Source organism: Apus apus, chromosome 10, assembly GCF_020740795.1.
Source record: "Apus apus isolate bApuApu2 chromosome 10, bApuApu2.pri.cur, whole genome shotgun sequence".
Lineage (NCBI taxonomy): Eukaryota > Metazoa > Chordata > Aves > Apodiformes > Apodidae > Apus > Apus apus.
The window spans coordinates 8,153,052-8,170,843 of record NC_067291.1 but is presented as its reverse complement, the minus strand read 5'-3'; the positions used below and the strand labels follow the sequence as shown (position 1 = coordinate 8,170,843).

Below are 17,792 nucleotides of genomic sequence, written 5' to 3'. Positions count from 1 at the left end.
CTTATGAACATATGCAAATATGCTAATGGAAAAAACATAAAGCCTCTGAGAAAATATACTGACACTTAAGGGATTCACAAAAGGAAAAAAGTGAAGTATTTGTCCTGTGTGATTTTATGGGGGCCAAGATTTCATCCTAGAGAAATAAAAATAGGAAGGAAATAAGAAAGCATAACATCAGAAAGAAAAAAGCTGGAAGCTGGCTGAACTGTGTAACCTCTGCCACTTTTAGTACCAGGGAGAAATACAAAAGTTTTTTTCTCATGTAAGCTGTAAATAAAGCACACACAGCTTCAACCTGTCGAGTTAGTGCAATTTCTCAACTCATCACAGATTTCTTAGACAGGGAGGCAGAAATGAATCCCTGTGCCATGGACATGGGCCCAAGAGTCCAGCAGGCTCATGGGCAGTACATCTATCCTGGATGGCACCCACCATGCTCCAGCAGCAACTATGTAGGTTTTCTGGCATGTGGACACAGAAGCCAAGCAGTCAGTAGTCTTTGTCCCACCTGGACAGAAAGTGTTGAGCTAGAAAAAAGGGATACATAGAAGGCAGTTTGGCTTGTGATAACCTCAGCTCATAACAGTCTTCTAGCATTAGTACATTTGATTGCCCCACCTGCTATGAGGGAAAAAAATAAAATCAATAATTCATTTTGCTAAAAGGCCCTTTTTCATGTTATACAAAATAAAGTGCTAGTTCTACAAACTTGTACATGTTTCACAATACTACTGTGATAAATAGGACTATTTATCAAGGCTAAAGGGAGTTTCTGTCAGGCCCGAGACAACACAAAATATCTGGTTTTGTTGTTATGCTAGTTACATCTCTTCCTCCTGACTCGTTTTTCTCCTCTGCATCACCCTGTTTCAGGATAGTAAAACTAAACGTGCATGTTTCTAAGTTACAGAGATATGCCTTTTTAGTTTACCTGGTATGCAGCTGGTCTTGTTCTGAAAAATGTTGACCAGGTCCCTTCTGGATGTATCAGATGTAGAGCATTTCTCTGCCAATCTTGGGCGTTGTAACTGTAACTGAAACACTTTGAGCACAAGTCATTGAGTGCAAGCTGTTTGCCTACTGGTGAATGCTACATCTGTTATGGTGATGTAAACCAGGTCTCATGAGCCCACATCTGTTTCATTTCTGCTTTTCATCAGCAAAAATTAAGACTGTCTAAACTTCCCCATTAACCATTAATCTACATATGATAAAGTACAAAACAAAAAATCATTGTCTGTTCATGTTTCAACTTTAATCTGAAATTAATACAAAATTACTTATAGGGGAAAAGTGTAGAACAGATTGCTTTACAGGTTAGTCCATGAAAGAATGTAAGATTTGTTTTCTGTAGTCCATTGCAGTATTCTTCCATAAGATGCTTGATATGTCTTGAAACCAAGTAAAAAGCCTGAGAATGATGATGCCTTTGTCTAATCACGTAGCAAATCATTGGCTGATGAAACACGTTTCTAAATTTTACAAGACAAGTTATTAGTGAACCAATCAAAAACTGTCTCAGAAATGTGTACAAAGGGTACTCTAGTGTCATATCTATACTGGGACAAAATTTTTAAAGTTCAAAGCAAGCTCCTAGTTCTGAAAATCAGCAAGACTAATTGATTTATTTGAGTGCACACTTACCTTTTCAACTTACAGTTAAAATTCAGCCTTGCTCAAGTATTTCAAGGAAGAAAAAACTTTGACGCACTCAGATACTCTTGTCAACACGACTTACAAAGTTTAAACCTACAATTTGCCAAGAGTTTTAAACTATAAAATTTTATAGCTGATACGTAAAAAAAGTATAGCACCTAAACATTTAAAATATGAAGCCGATTATCTAGGAACTTAAGTTTAATTATGGTATTTATTTATATACCAAACTACTAAAGTTTTTATAAGAAAACCAATGTGTGTGTATACATATGCATTAAAAACCCCTAATTTGATCTTCAAGTCACGAAGATATATAAGATTTCTTTCCACTTTATCTCTAAGCTAAAGAAAATAGAACTTTCAGTTTGCCATGTTAACATTATCAATATAATAAACGTTTAAAGGAGACAAATATGTGTCTAACAAACCTTTGTGGGCTCCTCTGCAAAATGGACTACTACTTACTGGAAGTGATTGCCTGTTGAGCAGTGAGTAGTGAAATGGGGACACTCTGTGGGGAAATGAAAGAAACGCAATTTCTTGTGCATTGTGGCTTATCATGTTTCATCCTTTAGCTTTTCCTGTTTATCATTATTTGACTAAAAGAGAGGCAAGCATTTAGTTCCTGCACTTACTCAGTTCTCTCAAGAGCCCTTTATAGTTTTCTGCAAAGGCCACACTGATCTTCACAGTAATTGGTTATGAATCTGCTTTTGGATCCAGACCATCAATGACTTTGCTGAGAGTCAAAGTTAAAAAGTCTGTATGCTGTAAAAACCTGAGAAAGCCTTGTTCCAGGCTGTTCTATGCATAACTGCATTCGTAATTAAGTAATTACATTTAGGCAAAGACTCTTTTGGGATTTGCATTGCAGAATTGCCAAAGTGAAATCTTTGCCATAAAACTAAAGGAGTGGTAACACTAACGCTAGAGGTAACAGAGCCTCTCACAGAAAAAACTCCAGGCTTAGAGCAGGTGCATGGATATTGTCTCATCTCACCCCTGTGCCTCAGGAGGAGCCTTGGGCAGGCACAGAGCTTCCTGACCACACCTACCTGTCTGCTGGCACTAAAGCCACTCTTCCTGGATACACTGACAATTTCTTTACATAGTTCTGCAAGTCATATTCATTTGACAAGATCTATGTATCATAGAAACTTACACACACAAAAATGCATTTGTTTTGGTTTATGGTCTGCTTTTTATGGCTTTGGAGAGTGTAGATCAAAGGGCACTGGCTCTGGCATGGATCAGACCTATTGAACATTGCCAAATGAAGTCTTTGAATTTCAAGCACTAGAACCGCTTGTCCAGTCACAGTTAAGTAGATGTGGAAACTGCAGCACAGAGAGATGGGCAGAGTACCTGAGAGAACAACAGAGCTTCCCTCAGTACCTCTGTAGACTGTTCTGGATAACATGATACAAATATATGCTACTTCCAGCCACCCCATAGTTTCTCTAGCCCTGGTTACAGATGGATAAATAACAGTTTTCTGCTCTAAGAGAATCAGTACCTCATTGCTATAGTCAAAGAGCACATAAAAGAATAAATAGAACCAATTGTATTAGTAGTGAGACAAAATACAGATGCTCAGCTTGTGGCTACCAAACTCCCAAGTCAGATTTAGAGGCCAGCTGGTTTTTATGTTACTGTACTAGTTTCTCTTTGGAAGACTCTTTGGGCCTATGGTGTATATCTGATGTCTCTAGGAAGCTTATGGATATAGCCAAGAACAGGAACAGATTTTAGCAAGAATATATCTGTCAAGAGAAACAATTAATTTTACAGACATCTCTGTCAAATTATATCACTTGCCCTTCCCTCCATCCAGATCAGTAGCTGAGTTTTTCAACTATAATTATGTTTCTTTGAAATTAAGAGTAGAATGCTTGGAAGCCAGGTCTATATTGAACAGTAAGCAGGACCAAAATCTTAGTACAAGCATATCATTAATGTTTGTATTGCGTGTAGGTGGCATGGTTTTGGTAGCAGGGGGAGCTACAGTGGTGGTCTCTGTGAGAACAGACCAGGACCAATAAATGAATCTTCCCCAAGTCTTTATCTTGACCCATGAGCTTTTTCATTTTATTTTCTCCCCATTCTGTTGAGGAGGGGGAGTGAGAGAGCAGGTTGGTGGGCATCTGGCAGCTAGCCAAGATTAACCCACCATAATGTCACAGAGCTTCTTACAGTAAGACCTCATGTATTTGCAGCAATTACCAAGCATTTCCACAATTAGCAAGTAACAAGGAAATGTAGTTACAAGACAATCAAGGGGCTGCTTACATGACAGGATGTACTATGTTTTGGTTTTTGTGGAGTTTTTTGGCAACTGCAGCTTACTCTTAATTTTTTAAGGAACATATTTACTGGAATGCAGTAACAAAACTTCTATTTTGAACAAGCAATTATGTCTGAGTAACAGATCTGCCGAGAAGCAGGAACCAATTAGTGCCTGAATTTGGGGGTTTGTTGACTTGGAACGGAAAATGTGGCTGAAGAAGCAAGGAAAAAATAAAAATGAAAGAAAAGATATCACAAACATACCACTGTTAGTAAATGCCATAAAAAACCCCACTATGACATTTCAGAATTCTGCCATTCTGTAAGAGGAGATAACAAATCAAACTTAGTTACATCTTTTATTGTGCAACAAAAGTAGGGAAGAACACAAAAAAAGAAAACTAAATATGCCCAAGTACACTGTGACCTAGTTACATAGATGCTGCACCCACCCATTACATCTGAGAGCAGCTTCCCTCATCCCCAGGCTAAAATTCACATGAAATCCAGGATTTCAATAAAAGAATGTGGAACTAATTATTTTAAATATATGCACTATCTGTCCGCAAACACCATGATGGATTAAATTGCTTGACATGTATTATGCTAGAGGGTAGATTGAAAATCTGAAATTTACAGAGAGATGTTTTAGGGTGCTATACATCTGCAACTGCAGGGCTTGGCCGTAAATTTTGGCCCAGCTGAGCTACAGAAGAGAAACATCTTCACAAACTCATAAAACCCTTTTGAATACTAAACCAAGTTGTGGAGTGCTCCTATTAAAAGACTGTTTCCAGTCAACCCAACTACAAATGGCAACCTTGTCAGTCAGGCTGAGACTTTTGAATACTCGGATATGATCCAAGCCAGCAGTCTGATGGGTGCCAGGGTGCTTATTCCTTCTCTAGCCAGTTCTCAAGAGCTAATAACAGAGGTAGTCCAGGCTCACATGAACCTCTGAGCCTTTACAACAGTAGAAGTGGACTTTTTGGGTATTGGCAGTGATTCTAGGCTGTGCTACAATGTCTTCTAATATGCAGGCCATTTTCAGTGATTTTATCTTATGTAGATTGCAAAGCTAGAGATGCAGCATATAAAAAAGAATAGGGTGTTTCCCTCTTTAATATAGCCACTTTTCTATAAAATGCTCCAAAACCCAGTATGAGAATTCTTTCCCATTATTAAGAGGTTGCCTTGCTTTTTATTTTTATTTAATTTTAAGAATTTTAATTGAAATACTTAGAACTTAAGCTTGGAGTTAACTTCTACTTTTAAGCTGGCAATCTTGGTCTCAAGGGATTCATTCTGCTTTGACTGTGGGTTTTGTGTAAAGCAAAGCCATATTGTTTTATTTGGTAGAAACCAAGCAAGCTGTTACTGACCTTTAAATATTCAGGATCTATTCCAAAGCATGACGGTTGCTAACATGAATTATATAATTTTTAATGGAAATTAATTTTATTTTTATTTTACAGTCTGTGCTGTAAACTGTCTTACTTCCAGTTTCAATTGCATGACATAATATAAGAAAGGTTATGAGCAAGTATTTCAGTGGGACTGTTTAAGCTAACATGACTGATAGGTAGGGAAAGGCAGAGAGAATAAAGGAGAGAGACTTTCCAGATTGAAAACTAAACTAGACAGCTTTAATTAAATATTAATGATAAAAGAAATATGTACAAATATATTCAAGTATGTGCAAGAATGTGCAAAACCTTATTGCCCCCCCCCCCCACCCAGCAACTCCCACAGCATTTCCTGAGTTGTGAGCATTTCTGAAATGTCCCAGACTGCTGGAGATAGTGGCAGATCAGACAGGGACTGAGGGGAGAGTTACAAGGGTCAGGAATGGGCCTAGGGATCAACAGTGATGGATAGACAAGAGTCCTCCCCAGAAGCTGGCCCTGTACAAAAGAGAAGAAGCAGGATGGGGTTTGACTTCTGTGATCCCTGACTTTTACCAAGTCTTACGTGTATATATGTATGGAACATCTCTGGCTGATCTTGCCGTCCGTCTAGTCAGCTCCTCCCTACAGGAGGGTTGCAGATACGACTCTTCTGCTCCTTTAGCATCTGAAACTGAAGCAGAGCAAAGTGTCCTTGGTCTCTCAGCAGTAACATAAACATTCCAGGGTTATCAGTCCACTAGCTGGAAAACTTGCTGCTTAAAAGAGCACCAAAGCAAAAAAAAAAATCAGTAAAAAGGAAAGTGACTTCATCCTGGCTCAAACCAGGACAATTACACTCTGCCACTCCTCCCCTGGTGACAGCTTTCAGCAAACCAGAGGGCTTAATTTACTAGACCAGCACACCAAAATGCAAACTGTTAAAGGCTGTAGTGAGCTATGGTGTGAGCAACACTTTTCCTGCCTTTGTGTGGTGCAACAACTGCCTGGCAGCCTAGCCAGAAACTGCTGGTTTCCTCACTAAAGTCTCTTTTTTCCCAGTGTATTGCCATACAGATAAAAGGAAATACAAAACCATTCTATTACCATGATCTCTGGGGAGCCCCCAGTCTACTAAAGCAGAATCCAGTGTTTTGGGCACTGATATAAAATTTCCCATGGAGCAGTATAATAAGAAACATACCTTCAATTGCCCACAGAAATGAACTTTCATCTTTCAGAACTTCAGATGATTACATTATCTTGCATCCCCTGGACTCACCTGGTATTTTGGTCAACTTCCAGTGATGCTTGAGCCATGTATCCAGAGAACCCCTGAGGAACTTGGACCACTTTGCAGCACTGCCAGAAAACCATCTCCAGTCAATCCTACTGGTATGAAATGCTATGCATCCCCAAAGAGAAAACTCAACTGGATTTCCTTGTAAAGACAAATAACTTAAGGAATGAACGGAAGGAAAGCACCTGTATTAACCAGCAGTAATGTAATCAGGAACTGCAGCTGGTTTCTGTTCTTGTCTATAGAAAGAACAGCATCTTCTGGTGGACTATATTGGTAGAACTTTTGTATCATTGGATACGCCAAGACTCACTGCTCCCTAAGTATTTGAAATTATTTGTTATCTTTAAAAATGTATTTACAATACTTAAGATTTATTATTTTTTTGCAAATACTCTGTAATAATACTTATCTTTCAGCATTAGTCTAATTTTCAAGAATAACAAGATTTTACTGTTCCTATAGTTAAACATAAGGAATAAAGAATTTGGGATTAGAGTTTGTTTTCTAAATAGTCACCACAGCTGGTGCTCCAGTACTCCCAGGGATAAATGTTGCATAAGTTACCCAATTAGGCAGAACTGTTTGAAAAGCAGACTCTGCAGGTAAGAACAGCTATGGTTCATAAAGAAGCATGATGAGGCTTTTCAGACTTCCTTTGTCTTCTAAGAACTCAAAAGGAAAGAAAGACACTATGGTTCTCTGCTGTAGAACCCAGGCAACCTGATTCATCAGCACCAGATGCTGCTAGAGCAGAAGGGCTCTGTCTCCTAGGGGTGTACACAGTGTGCCCTCTCTCTTAGGGGTGCCTGTAAGTGACAGGGCACTTGCCTCAGACAGGGTCAAAATCAGAAGTAAAAATAATTGTATTCTGAAGTAGTCATTTCCTGGACATAGAAAGAAGTTAATGAACATTTACTGCAAGTCTTCAATTCTCACTACTGTGATTTCAAAGCTTTGAAATACCTGTGAAATATCTTTTCTTTCCCATTAAGTATATTCAGTGCCAGTGAAGAGTTCCAGTCTTTTAGGGAACAATGTAGATGAAAAACCAAAGTCAAACCTACCTAAGTATTGTGAGAGTTCAGATTCCATTGCTGTTTTGTTTTTATTCTCCCTAGAGACCCTGTGAACAACAGCAGTAATTACTGTTTCCAGTAGTGTAAGATTTGCATAGGCACCGCTACTCTAAATCCAACTGTACTACCACCTGGCCAGTTGCTTTCAGTGATGATCAATAATTGAACTGCTAGCAATAAAAACCTTTTATTCCCTATAGATCATAATTCCCTCACTAAGTAACCTTGACTGACTTTCATCTAGAATGTTGTCCTTTGTAAGAACAGCAGTCTTCCTTTCACAGAATCACAAAATCATTCTGGTTGGAAAAGACCTTTAGCATCAAGTCCAGCCATAACCTAGCTCTACCAACCATGGACCTAACTCTACCAAGTCCAGTGCTTAAACCATATTCCTAAGCACCACATCAGTATGTCTGTTAAACACCTCCAGGGATGGTAATTCAACACCTCCCTGGGCAGCCTGTTCCAGTGTTTAATGATCTTTTCAAGTGAAGAAGTTTCTTCTAATATCCAAGCTAAACTTCCCCTGGCACAACTTGAGCCCATTTGCTCTTGTTCTGTTGCTTGTCTCTAGGGAGACGAGATGGACATCCACCCCACCTGGCTACAACCTCCTTTCAGGTAGTTGTAGAGAGTGATAATGTCTCCCCTCAGCCTCCTTTTCTCCAGACTGAACAACCCAAGTTCCCTCAGACGCACCTCATAAGTCTTGCACTCTAGACCCTTCTACAACTTTGTTGCCCAACAGCAACTGCATTTTCATAGTCTTGTTATACTTGAAGTATCAGGTTCAACAATTAACAGGTGTAAAAATGCTGAAAAAAACTGTCTTGTAGCCTTGTCAGCAGCATTCCAGACTCTTGAGAACAACTGTGCTGAGAACTGCATCTTCAACACCCAATGAAAATAAACCAAAACAGAAATCTCACATAGGTGTTTGACAGCAGTGGGACACAGAGGGTAGTTGTTAGGTGGGAAATAATTCCAGGAACATAAATGATATATGAATAAATGTTTGGGAAAGTTCTGTGACTTTCAGTGAACAGCATGGGCAGTTTACTGTCTACCTCTTTTTATGACTTGAAGTGCCATCATCTCCCCAGCCTGAAATGAGACACTGTAACTGGATCATCCTGTTTTAAGCCACTCATTGGAGACACCAAAAAGAAAGTATTTTTCGAGTAGTACTTTTACTAAGGAAAACTTTTATTTCAACTGTGCAATCAATCAGTATTTAGACAGCAGTTTCATAAACATTTGGCATTTAAACTTCTATTACTTTTTTGGCATGACCTTGGGATAGTATATAAACAACCCTGGAGGGGAAAAATGAACCAACACACTAGGTAACATTTACTAGAATGCTAGAAAAACAAATCCACATTATTAAACAAAATAGTTTAAAAAAAACATTAAAAAGTTACATTCAAATCAGGGCAAACATTAGCTTCCCTCATGCAATGGAATTCACAGAGCTGATCCCCTGAGACAAATATAAAATTAATACAATTCAGCTCCATCCTCCATTAGCCAGTCAGCCATTGCTGCCCTTAGAAGAAAATGGCACACGGAGTGAAAGGATCCAGAACACCACAATATGAGATACACACCTGGCTCCCACACTGGCAATTCATTCACTTTGAAAAAAACCAAAAGCCAAACAATCAAAAAGCAACATCTGTGTAAGTCAGATTTTCATATACAGTCAGTCTTTACTGAAAACACGTCAGGCAGATGCAATGTGGGTGTATGCAACTATGAAAAGATGAAAACTTCCAGGAGGAGCACAGCTCGCAATGGAATGAGGGGGCCCAACACAGCAAAACCTTAACATTACGTTTACATCCCTTTTGAGTCAGTTAGGACCGGTCTCGGTTTATATACAGGAATTCCAAAGAAATAAACATGCTCATTTGAGCCAAGTTGAATTTGTGTTCTTATCATATGGGCATCTATTAACAGAAAGTGATTGGGTTTTGGACTTGTATTGAAGAACAGTGTTTTGTGAGACATGTGTTCCAAAATACAGTTGCATAAAGAATATATCTTTAACTTCTGTTATTACAGAAAGTATCAGTATTTCCTGCAGATTCCTCCAGTTCAGAAGCTGCTTGCTATTAGAGAGATGCAGCTGCAGAAACTACTAAGTGTGTAACAATTGTTCAACCTGAGAACAACCTCTTCAGCAATTACTAGGCGTAATTCTGCTTTCAATTTTACCAGAATAACTTCAGTAAATTGATTTATATGAAACACCATCAGAGTTACACCTGTGTAGCTCTCTATCCAGTTTTGGCTAAATATGGAGAGCCCTACAAAACCTACCAACTTTCCCCATGCTAGGAGACAGGGTTTTCCCTGCATGAACTTCGTTCTGTAAGAAACAAAATGAGCAAGAGCTCCTGGTCTTGGGGCTTCAAGTTTGCTCAGAGTAACATGTCACTGAGATCCAGAAAACCATGGTAACTATTCTTGTGTATACTCAGGTTGCAGTAAATGGTAAGTCATTCAAGTTGATTTAGTTTGCAATGAAAAGAGGTAAACTGATATGAAATACTCAGTACTTACTACAGGCTGATACTGGGAGCATGGAGAGTGGCAGTGGACCTCTCTGATGCATGGTAAATTACTGCTTTACAGAAACCCATTTGCCAGTGGGAGTTTTTACCACATAAGAATCCTGTCAAAAAAAACACTGTAAGGATTTTTAAAATGAACAAAAAAGTGCTGATTTTGTCCATCCAGACCATGCAAACTGAAATCAAAATTAATTCTCCCATTGACTTAAAAATAAACAGGATGAGGACCCTGATTTGACTAAGGCAAACGAGATTTACTTCATAGTCTAAAAGCAATGGAATAAAACCAGAGGTAATGAACTATGAAAAATAATTAAAAACAGGTAAATAAATCTCTTGATACTCCTGTTAAAATCTCATCATTTATGCAGAAAATGCACAGGCACTACAGGAAATTATTTATGTGTAGATTTTTCAAGCTTCTTTCACAAAATCAGAGCTATTAAAAAAAATAACCAACTGATAGGCCCTGTTTTTTTTTTTTTCCAATTCTCCCAAGTAACTCCTGAAATACGATAATACTTTCTATTTGTTAAATATAAAGAAAGTACACAAGTGTAAAGGTGGGCAGATCAAGCGTTTGGTTTTGGACCCAGGTCCTGCAGAACAGGCTTTGCTATTGCAACTGAAAAACAGAGTCCTCATTTGGAAATAGAACTAGCACGGTCAGCCAGTTTCAGTATTACTTCAGTAAATTTTGATGCTTTTCAAGTCACAACTGTAATATTTTTGCTTTTTTGGTAAAGTACAAGGGTTGCATATACACTCATTACACCAGCCATGGCTCTTTAGTTCTTAATACACTTAAAACAAAAATCAATTTACATAGTGTAACACTAAATTCCACATTTATGTTCATCTTCCAGAACATATTTGATAAAATTCATAATTAAAAAATTATTTTTTTTTTTTCTCCAGGACCCAGTTTCTACAGACACATCCAAGAATAAAAAAACACTGGAAAACTCAAAACTATTCTGCCAGCTCTTTCTAGGCAAATGGAATGAACAAAGTTTACATATGAAAAACTTACTTCCTTAGAAAGCCACACATATGAACCTTTAAGAAAATTAGTATCTGTAATTACATACATTGGCTTCGACGTTAGGAAGCATATAAACTTTGAGCTCAATTTTGCACTGTTAAAACCATGAAGAATTGACTCTGCTATTGAGTTCAACATAGAAAGTATCCACTTCTACAGAATTTTTCTGGAGCTTCCTTTGCTTCCAGTGGTAGAGTTTTCAATCATAAGACAAATTTTCTCTCACAAAATGTTGTGACATGACTAATAGACCATGAATTTTGACGAGAATCTATTTTTTGTTCCATAGTAATCATGACTATGTGGCAAAGTAAAGGAAAGCACATGAATGTAGACTAGGTTCTGGAGAAATATTTTATTTGGTTAACATAAAAATAAAGAAAAAGACAGAATAATTAATGTCTAACTAAGTTTGCTTATATGCTGAGGTAACCTTAAATATCTTTGGTTTTCTTTATTTGCTGATAAAAAGTACCTTAATAAAACATTAAGTGATGAATAGAATTCTGGATGCACTGCTCTCTAATACACTGATTTTAATCTCTTTGGTTATTGAAGTTAGATCATCTATATTAGACTGACAAGTTTTATATGAAGTCTCTTTTTCTCATATTATCCATGGGTTAAACTATGGAGTGGGTCTCTGGAAGAAGAAGTTTAGGATTTAAATTATTTTTCTGTAATGAAGGTCATGAAATTACTTTTGATTATCAGTACTTACAGCAAATAAGTCTTTGGAGAAGCAGTTACCATCTGCATATCAGCTCTTTCTGAATGAAACTAAGAAAAGAGGCTACTCTGAAAGATGAAGTGTGAAACTTCATGCTACAGTTACACATTCTTAATCTAGTTTTGATTAATTCACACTTTACCTAACTAGAAACAGTACTCTGCTGTACACTAAACATTCTGCCTGCCTAGACCAAAAATAAATCTTTGGTGAAAAGGTTCTCTTTTTCTTCAGCAAGTAGATAAAAAACTGTTAAAAAATATTTTTTTAATACTGTATTGTTGATCAACTACATGCTGGAGAAAAAAATTACACTTGGAAGTCTTTGGAGATACCTGCTGGTAGTATTATAACTTTCTTTAAAGGCTCTTGTAAGAACAAGGTAGTTAAAATTGTAGAAGCGTACAACTCATCTATGCAATTAACTACTACAATCAAGAAGCCCTATTGTTTTTTGTTAGTAACTACTTATACAACAAAATGTATTCAGCTCTTCAAACCTATAGCTTTTAACTAGTTCAATTCTTTTGGGTCAGTATGTGGCTTCCTTCTCTTCTACAGAAAAATCTTTGGTACAAGATAATTTTTTAAGCATTTGAATCAACACTGTTATGAAAAGGTGAATGTGTACTGTCTGGTTCAGAACTAGCAAACAGTTACAAGGTAAAGAACAGTAGGTGATTCATCAACACAAAACAGACAGAACAGTAGGGCTTACTGATGACTTCTGACCACCTTTTGATACATAAGGAACAATACAAAAGTCAGCCTGGCCTACCTTAAGTGTGACACCTTGGCCCCAGTCAAGTCCGCGGGAGTTCTGACAGACTTAAGTAGAGCCAGGCGTTCCTATGGTTGCTTTCTCACAACATGACATTTTAAACTTCTTTTTTTTTTCAGTAAAAACATATGCCTTTTTTTTTCTTTTTTCCTTTTTTTAAAGTAAAACAGGGAAAGAAGAGAAGTGGAGGACTGGATATAGATACAGGCAAGCTTATAATATTGGATGATTCCAACCTCCTCCCTCTTTCTCCTATTAAAAAACAAAACACGATACCCTGTCAGTTTGCTTCACATTTCCGTGAGGCAGCTCAAAAGTAACAAACTGTTCCCTGAGTACAGGAAAAAACAACAACAACAAACCCCAAAAAAACACTAGAATAACTTTTAAAGGAGGTAGTATAAAACAGGAATTGCATGGGTTCAAGGCAGTAGCAGTACTCACCTCTTTCAACAGACTCTTCAACTAAAGCTCTGGCTTGTTTATTTGTCATGGTAGCCCAATCAGAGTTTCAGACTGGCATGTGGGTGAAGTCACTCCCTGAGCTAAAATTCCTGGCTAATAGCACACTAGGCAAAGGCAAGGAGCAGGGCTGCATCCTAACAACAGTTGAGACATACTACCATGCTAGCAGTGCTTATCAGCACTAAGCTCGGTAAAAATGAACTATAAACTCATGACACAGTTTATTTATAACACCTAAGAAGCATTTAAGGCATCCTTCTGTACTCCAAAGCAACTTTATGAATACTAAAAAGGCATAAGGCAAATCAGTAATTTCATAATACATAATGCAAGGCACCATTGCTAAGAAGTACTGTGATATGGGGATACTCAGCATTATTATCTATTCCATGACTCTCCGGCAGAGCCAAACTGTTTGGAAATGCTGAATACTTTTTCATTATGCCATGCTTTTTAGCATTAACTGTCAACAAAGGGACTACATTTGTCACTGTGGGGAACCCAACATGTCCCAGAGCCCTAAGGATATAGCATATATCCTGTTCACAGTCACTGGCACAAGTTTCTGGGGGAAAGGCACTGTCCTAGGCTTAATGGGGTTATGAGAAATCAAGAGGTACAAAAGATTTCATGTGGTTGTATACATGGAGGCACCAACTCCAGTTTTCAACATCCTCTGTGTCAACCACATTAAATCATTACATTTTATACTCTGAGGTTTCCTTCTTTTTATAAGACAGAGCTTCAGCTAAACAATCTTGTTCACCTACCATACAACTCCCTGATCACTGCGCATACACACATGCACACAAACACACATACACACACATATTCTACACACAACTGAAAACAAACCCAAAAAAAGAAACCCAGAATAAAACAACACTACTAGGAAGTATCATCAGTTCCATAGCTGAGACCAACTAGAACACAAATGAGGTAAAGCAGTCGTCATTCAGAGTTCACCACTCGGCAAACTGAGGTAGATAGTCAGCAAAAGGGCCAACAGCCTTCCCTTTGCTCCAGTGACACATTTTTAACTTTAGTCAGAAATCTTCACTGTCCTTTCACATCTGTTGACCACTGGACATTCAAAATGAGTGAGTTTTTTAAAAAAACAATCAAACCAAACAAACAAAAGAAAAAAAAAGAAAAAAAAAAAACATTCAACAGAAATATGGGATCACCTGCTAGGTTAGTCAGGCTTTCCACAATAAAACTTTGGCTCCCTGTTCATTGTCCTTCGAACAGACATACGCTGCAAGAATGTCTGGCACGGCCCTAAGGATGTCAGTTTTGCACAGCAGAGTGTATCTGGAGAGGTGAGGTACGAGTCTGGTCAGTAGCAAACGGCAGAGGAGGCTCTGTGCAGTTACTTACAGCAGTGCTCACCATGTTCATACCCAAGTCACTGCTTACAAAAGGACTGGCAGTGGGAGGGGTGCCACTTGTCACAGAGGAGAGGAGTATCTCGTCGTTGGACTCGTGAGAAAATCTTCCAGAATCACCAGTCTCGTGGCTTCCTTCACTGTTGGCTGAATGCTCCGTATCAGCAACGACACTGAAAGGCACCTGGAAATTAGACTGCTGGCCAGGAGAGCTGGGGGAGTCATCCTCACTGATCAGCACAGTGGTGCCTGGCTGGTACAGACACACTGCCTGGGCAAATCTTCTCTGAGGCTACATAAAAAGCAGAGAGAAAAAAGTGGTTCAGCCTCTGCAAAGCTGAGCCATAATTTGAATTTTTACAGCATTTCCTATCTCTGGTTCCACCAGAGTGCCCCTAACAGCATTGGCTCAGAACAATCTGAGGCTTCTCAAGTCTTGCTCATACTTTTCCATAACAGATGAAATAATCCCTTCTAGCTAAGCATGGCTAATCAAGAATGATTTCACAGGGAGACCTGAATGGTATTTTAAATACATGCTTGGTAAAGCTCTCTCCTATGCATATTCTTTATGCATATTCATGCATATTCTTTAAGCATTACTCCTTGAGTGGTAGCAAATATTTTGCTTATAGAAGCATCAGAAATATGCAGCTGCTTCTGGAAATATTTTGGAATTTACAATGTGGATATCAAGACTTCTTATTCTTGAAATATACAAAAGCACAATACAAGTTACAATGCAATAAACATTAGTTAGATGCCACATAGGTATAAATTTGCATGATAATGTTCAGGATTTGGTTGAACACTTCAGTTTTAAACTGTTATTTTTCTCATCCAAATAGGAAATGTTCCCAGAGAAACAATTTCAGAAGACAGACAGTTCTAGCTCAGATCCTTAATTTCTTCACTACTTTGGGCAAATAATTTTATTTTGGTTTCTCTTCAGCAAACAAGATTTTAGCTGTCAGGGTAGGAGGGAATTATTTGTATTTTTATATTACTGTTATTTATAAATACATATTTAATTTGTATTTATATCTATACAAAGTCTCTGCAGATGTAGTACTGTAGATGTTATGCACAGACCCACAGAAATTCTTTTGCTCACAGATAAAAGGGCACAGCCTAGAAAGCAATCCAATAACTGTAAAGAGTTACAGTATCTGACAACTTGGGATGGAAAATAAAACTTACAGGAAACTTGACTACAAGGTAGAACACCATCAACCTTAACACAACTGAAACTATCCAATTAAAACTAATTATGCTTTTCCATAAATAGGAAACTACTTATCTTTCTTCGCAAAAACAGGGTAAGATTGTGCATCTCTGCACATTAGACCAGTTACCTCCTCAGTCTTCATCTTCTTAGTATCTTGGAAGAACAGCCACCTTTTCTTGCAGTTAGCCTTTGTGACAGGCCCATAGCTGTTAATGATCAGATCAGAACCCCCCTATAATAGAGGAAGAGACACAGACATTTATTTTAACTCAATTTCTAAGATATTTGGGCTCCATATGGAAAAGGAAGACAAATGAAATCTTAAAGATCAGTCATGGTTTTGTGGTCTGCTATTGATCTGCTGCTTGAAACAAGTCAAGACCAGATCCACCAAATCTGTTGAGCCCAGAGGCCAAACCCAACAGCTACTGCAAACACACAGCAAAATATTTCAGCCACTGCTCTTGCTCTACTACTTTGAATGTGACCATTCACAGCCATAGTGTCTGTGCCTGTACTGGGGTCCATTTCCCATAGAGAGCAGCTCCATGCAAGTCTGCAGGGTGTACAGAACAAGCCTTTATTTAGCACGTCCACATGTGGAAGTTAAGACCAATGTGGTTTTGTCACACCCCACTCCTGAACTGTTAAGACTCCACACATCCACTGATACATCCTGCAATCTAGATTAATTTATAAATTGACCAAATATGAGTTTGTAAAATTTGACATTGTCCTACCATAAATGTAAGATTTTCTTTAATAGCTGCTTACTATCATACTTGACTAGACCATGCACAGGCACTGACTGAACTAGGTGCTGACAGGGACTCTCCTACCTCCTTGGACAAGCAGAGGCTGCCTGGCAGCCCTAACTCTATGGAGCTTTTGACCTTTGATGCTGTGCCAGAGACAAACTGCAGACTACAGTGTAATAAAAGTATATTGAATCAGATCTCTAGGTAAACTTTAAGATAAATCTTGAAAATATGATCCTGGATTGCCAAACCTGTGCTTGTCCCATTAAAAATAAACCTGCTGTGGATTTGTAGTATACATATTTTACTTTTGATAAGGACTCAGATGTTATAGCAATGAATTCTAAAGAGACTTCTTTTTTGGGAGTGAGTAAAGCTCACAGTACCTTAGCATCAATGAAGCTGTTTCCCACTATCACTGGCAATAAGGTTTCTTCATTCTCTGCAATTCCTTCAATACTCTTCTCCACCTCATTAGCACTGGCTAATGAGATGCTAGTATGTGACAGTTGGTCAGTACTTTGCTGCACAGGTTTAGGAGCAGATGTTTTCCTACACAATGTTAGAGAAGGAATAAAATTCACCCACAGGAAGAAAATTATAATTTAAAAAAAGGATAAATTTCAAAGCTATTGTTAATCAAGTACTGGTATATTCTCGGCATTTACATTTTGTTATATGATACTCCTACCTTTCATGGAATTTACATATTATTTGTGATAAAAATAACATCTGCTTCCAGTTAATCATACACAGTGGGCTGCAAGCTTATGGGCAGACAGGAATTGTCATCGTTAGTAATCTTACTTGGAGGAAGTGACCACTAATGATATTAAGACCTTTCTACCATGCTACACAGGGCCTGTCTCCAAATCCGTATTTTTTTCTGCATATATGCTAAAATGCCCTTGTTACTAAAATGTATTTTCAGACAGTTTTTTAATTAATTATTTCAAGTAACTTATGTTTGTTCTGATCCCAAAGTTATGGGCAGAGTCACTGGGTCAATTCACACCCCTTAGCAGCTGATGACATGACAGACAGCTGGTGTCTTACACCACTGCAAAGAAACTGCATAATGAAACTGCTTTACGTCAGAGTTC

General features: G+C 38.1%; 1 protein-coding gene across 1 annotated transcript in view; it reads right to left on the bottom strand.

The window, feature by feature from the left end:
• Positions 1–14,429: 14,429 nt before the first annotated feature.
• Positions 14,430–17,792, bottom strand: part of PRTG (protogenin) — a 79,236-nt gene continuing 75,873 nt past the window's right edge. Inside the window, 3 exon segments of the mRNA XM_051628622.1 lie at positions 14,430–14,995; positions 16,059–16,163; positions 17,076–17,241. Coding sequence (XP_051484582.1) covers positions 14,606–14,995; positions 16,059–16,163; positions 17,076–17,241 — 661 coding nt within the window. The 3' untranslated portion in view covers positions 14,430–14,605.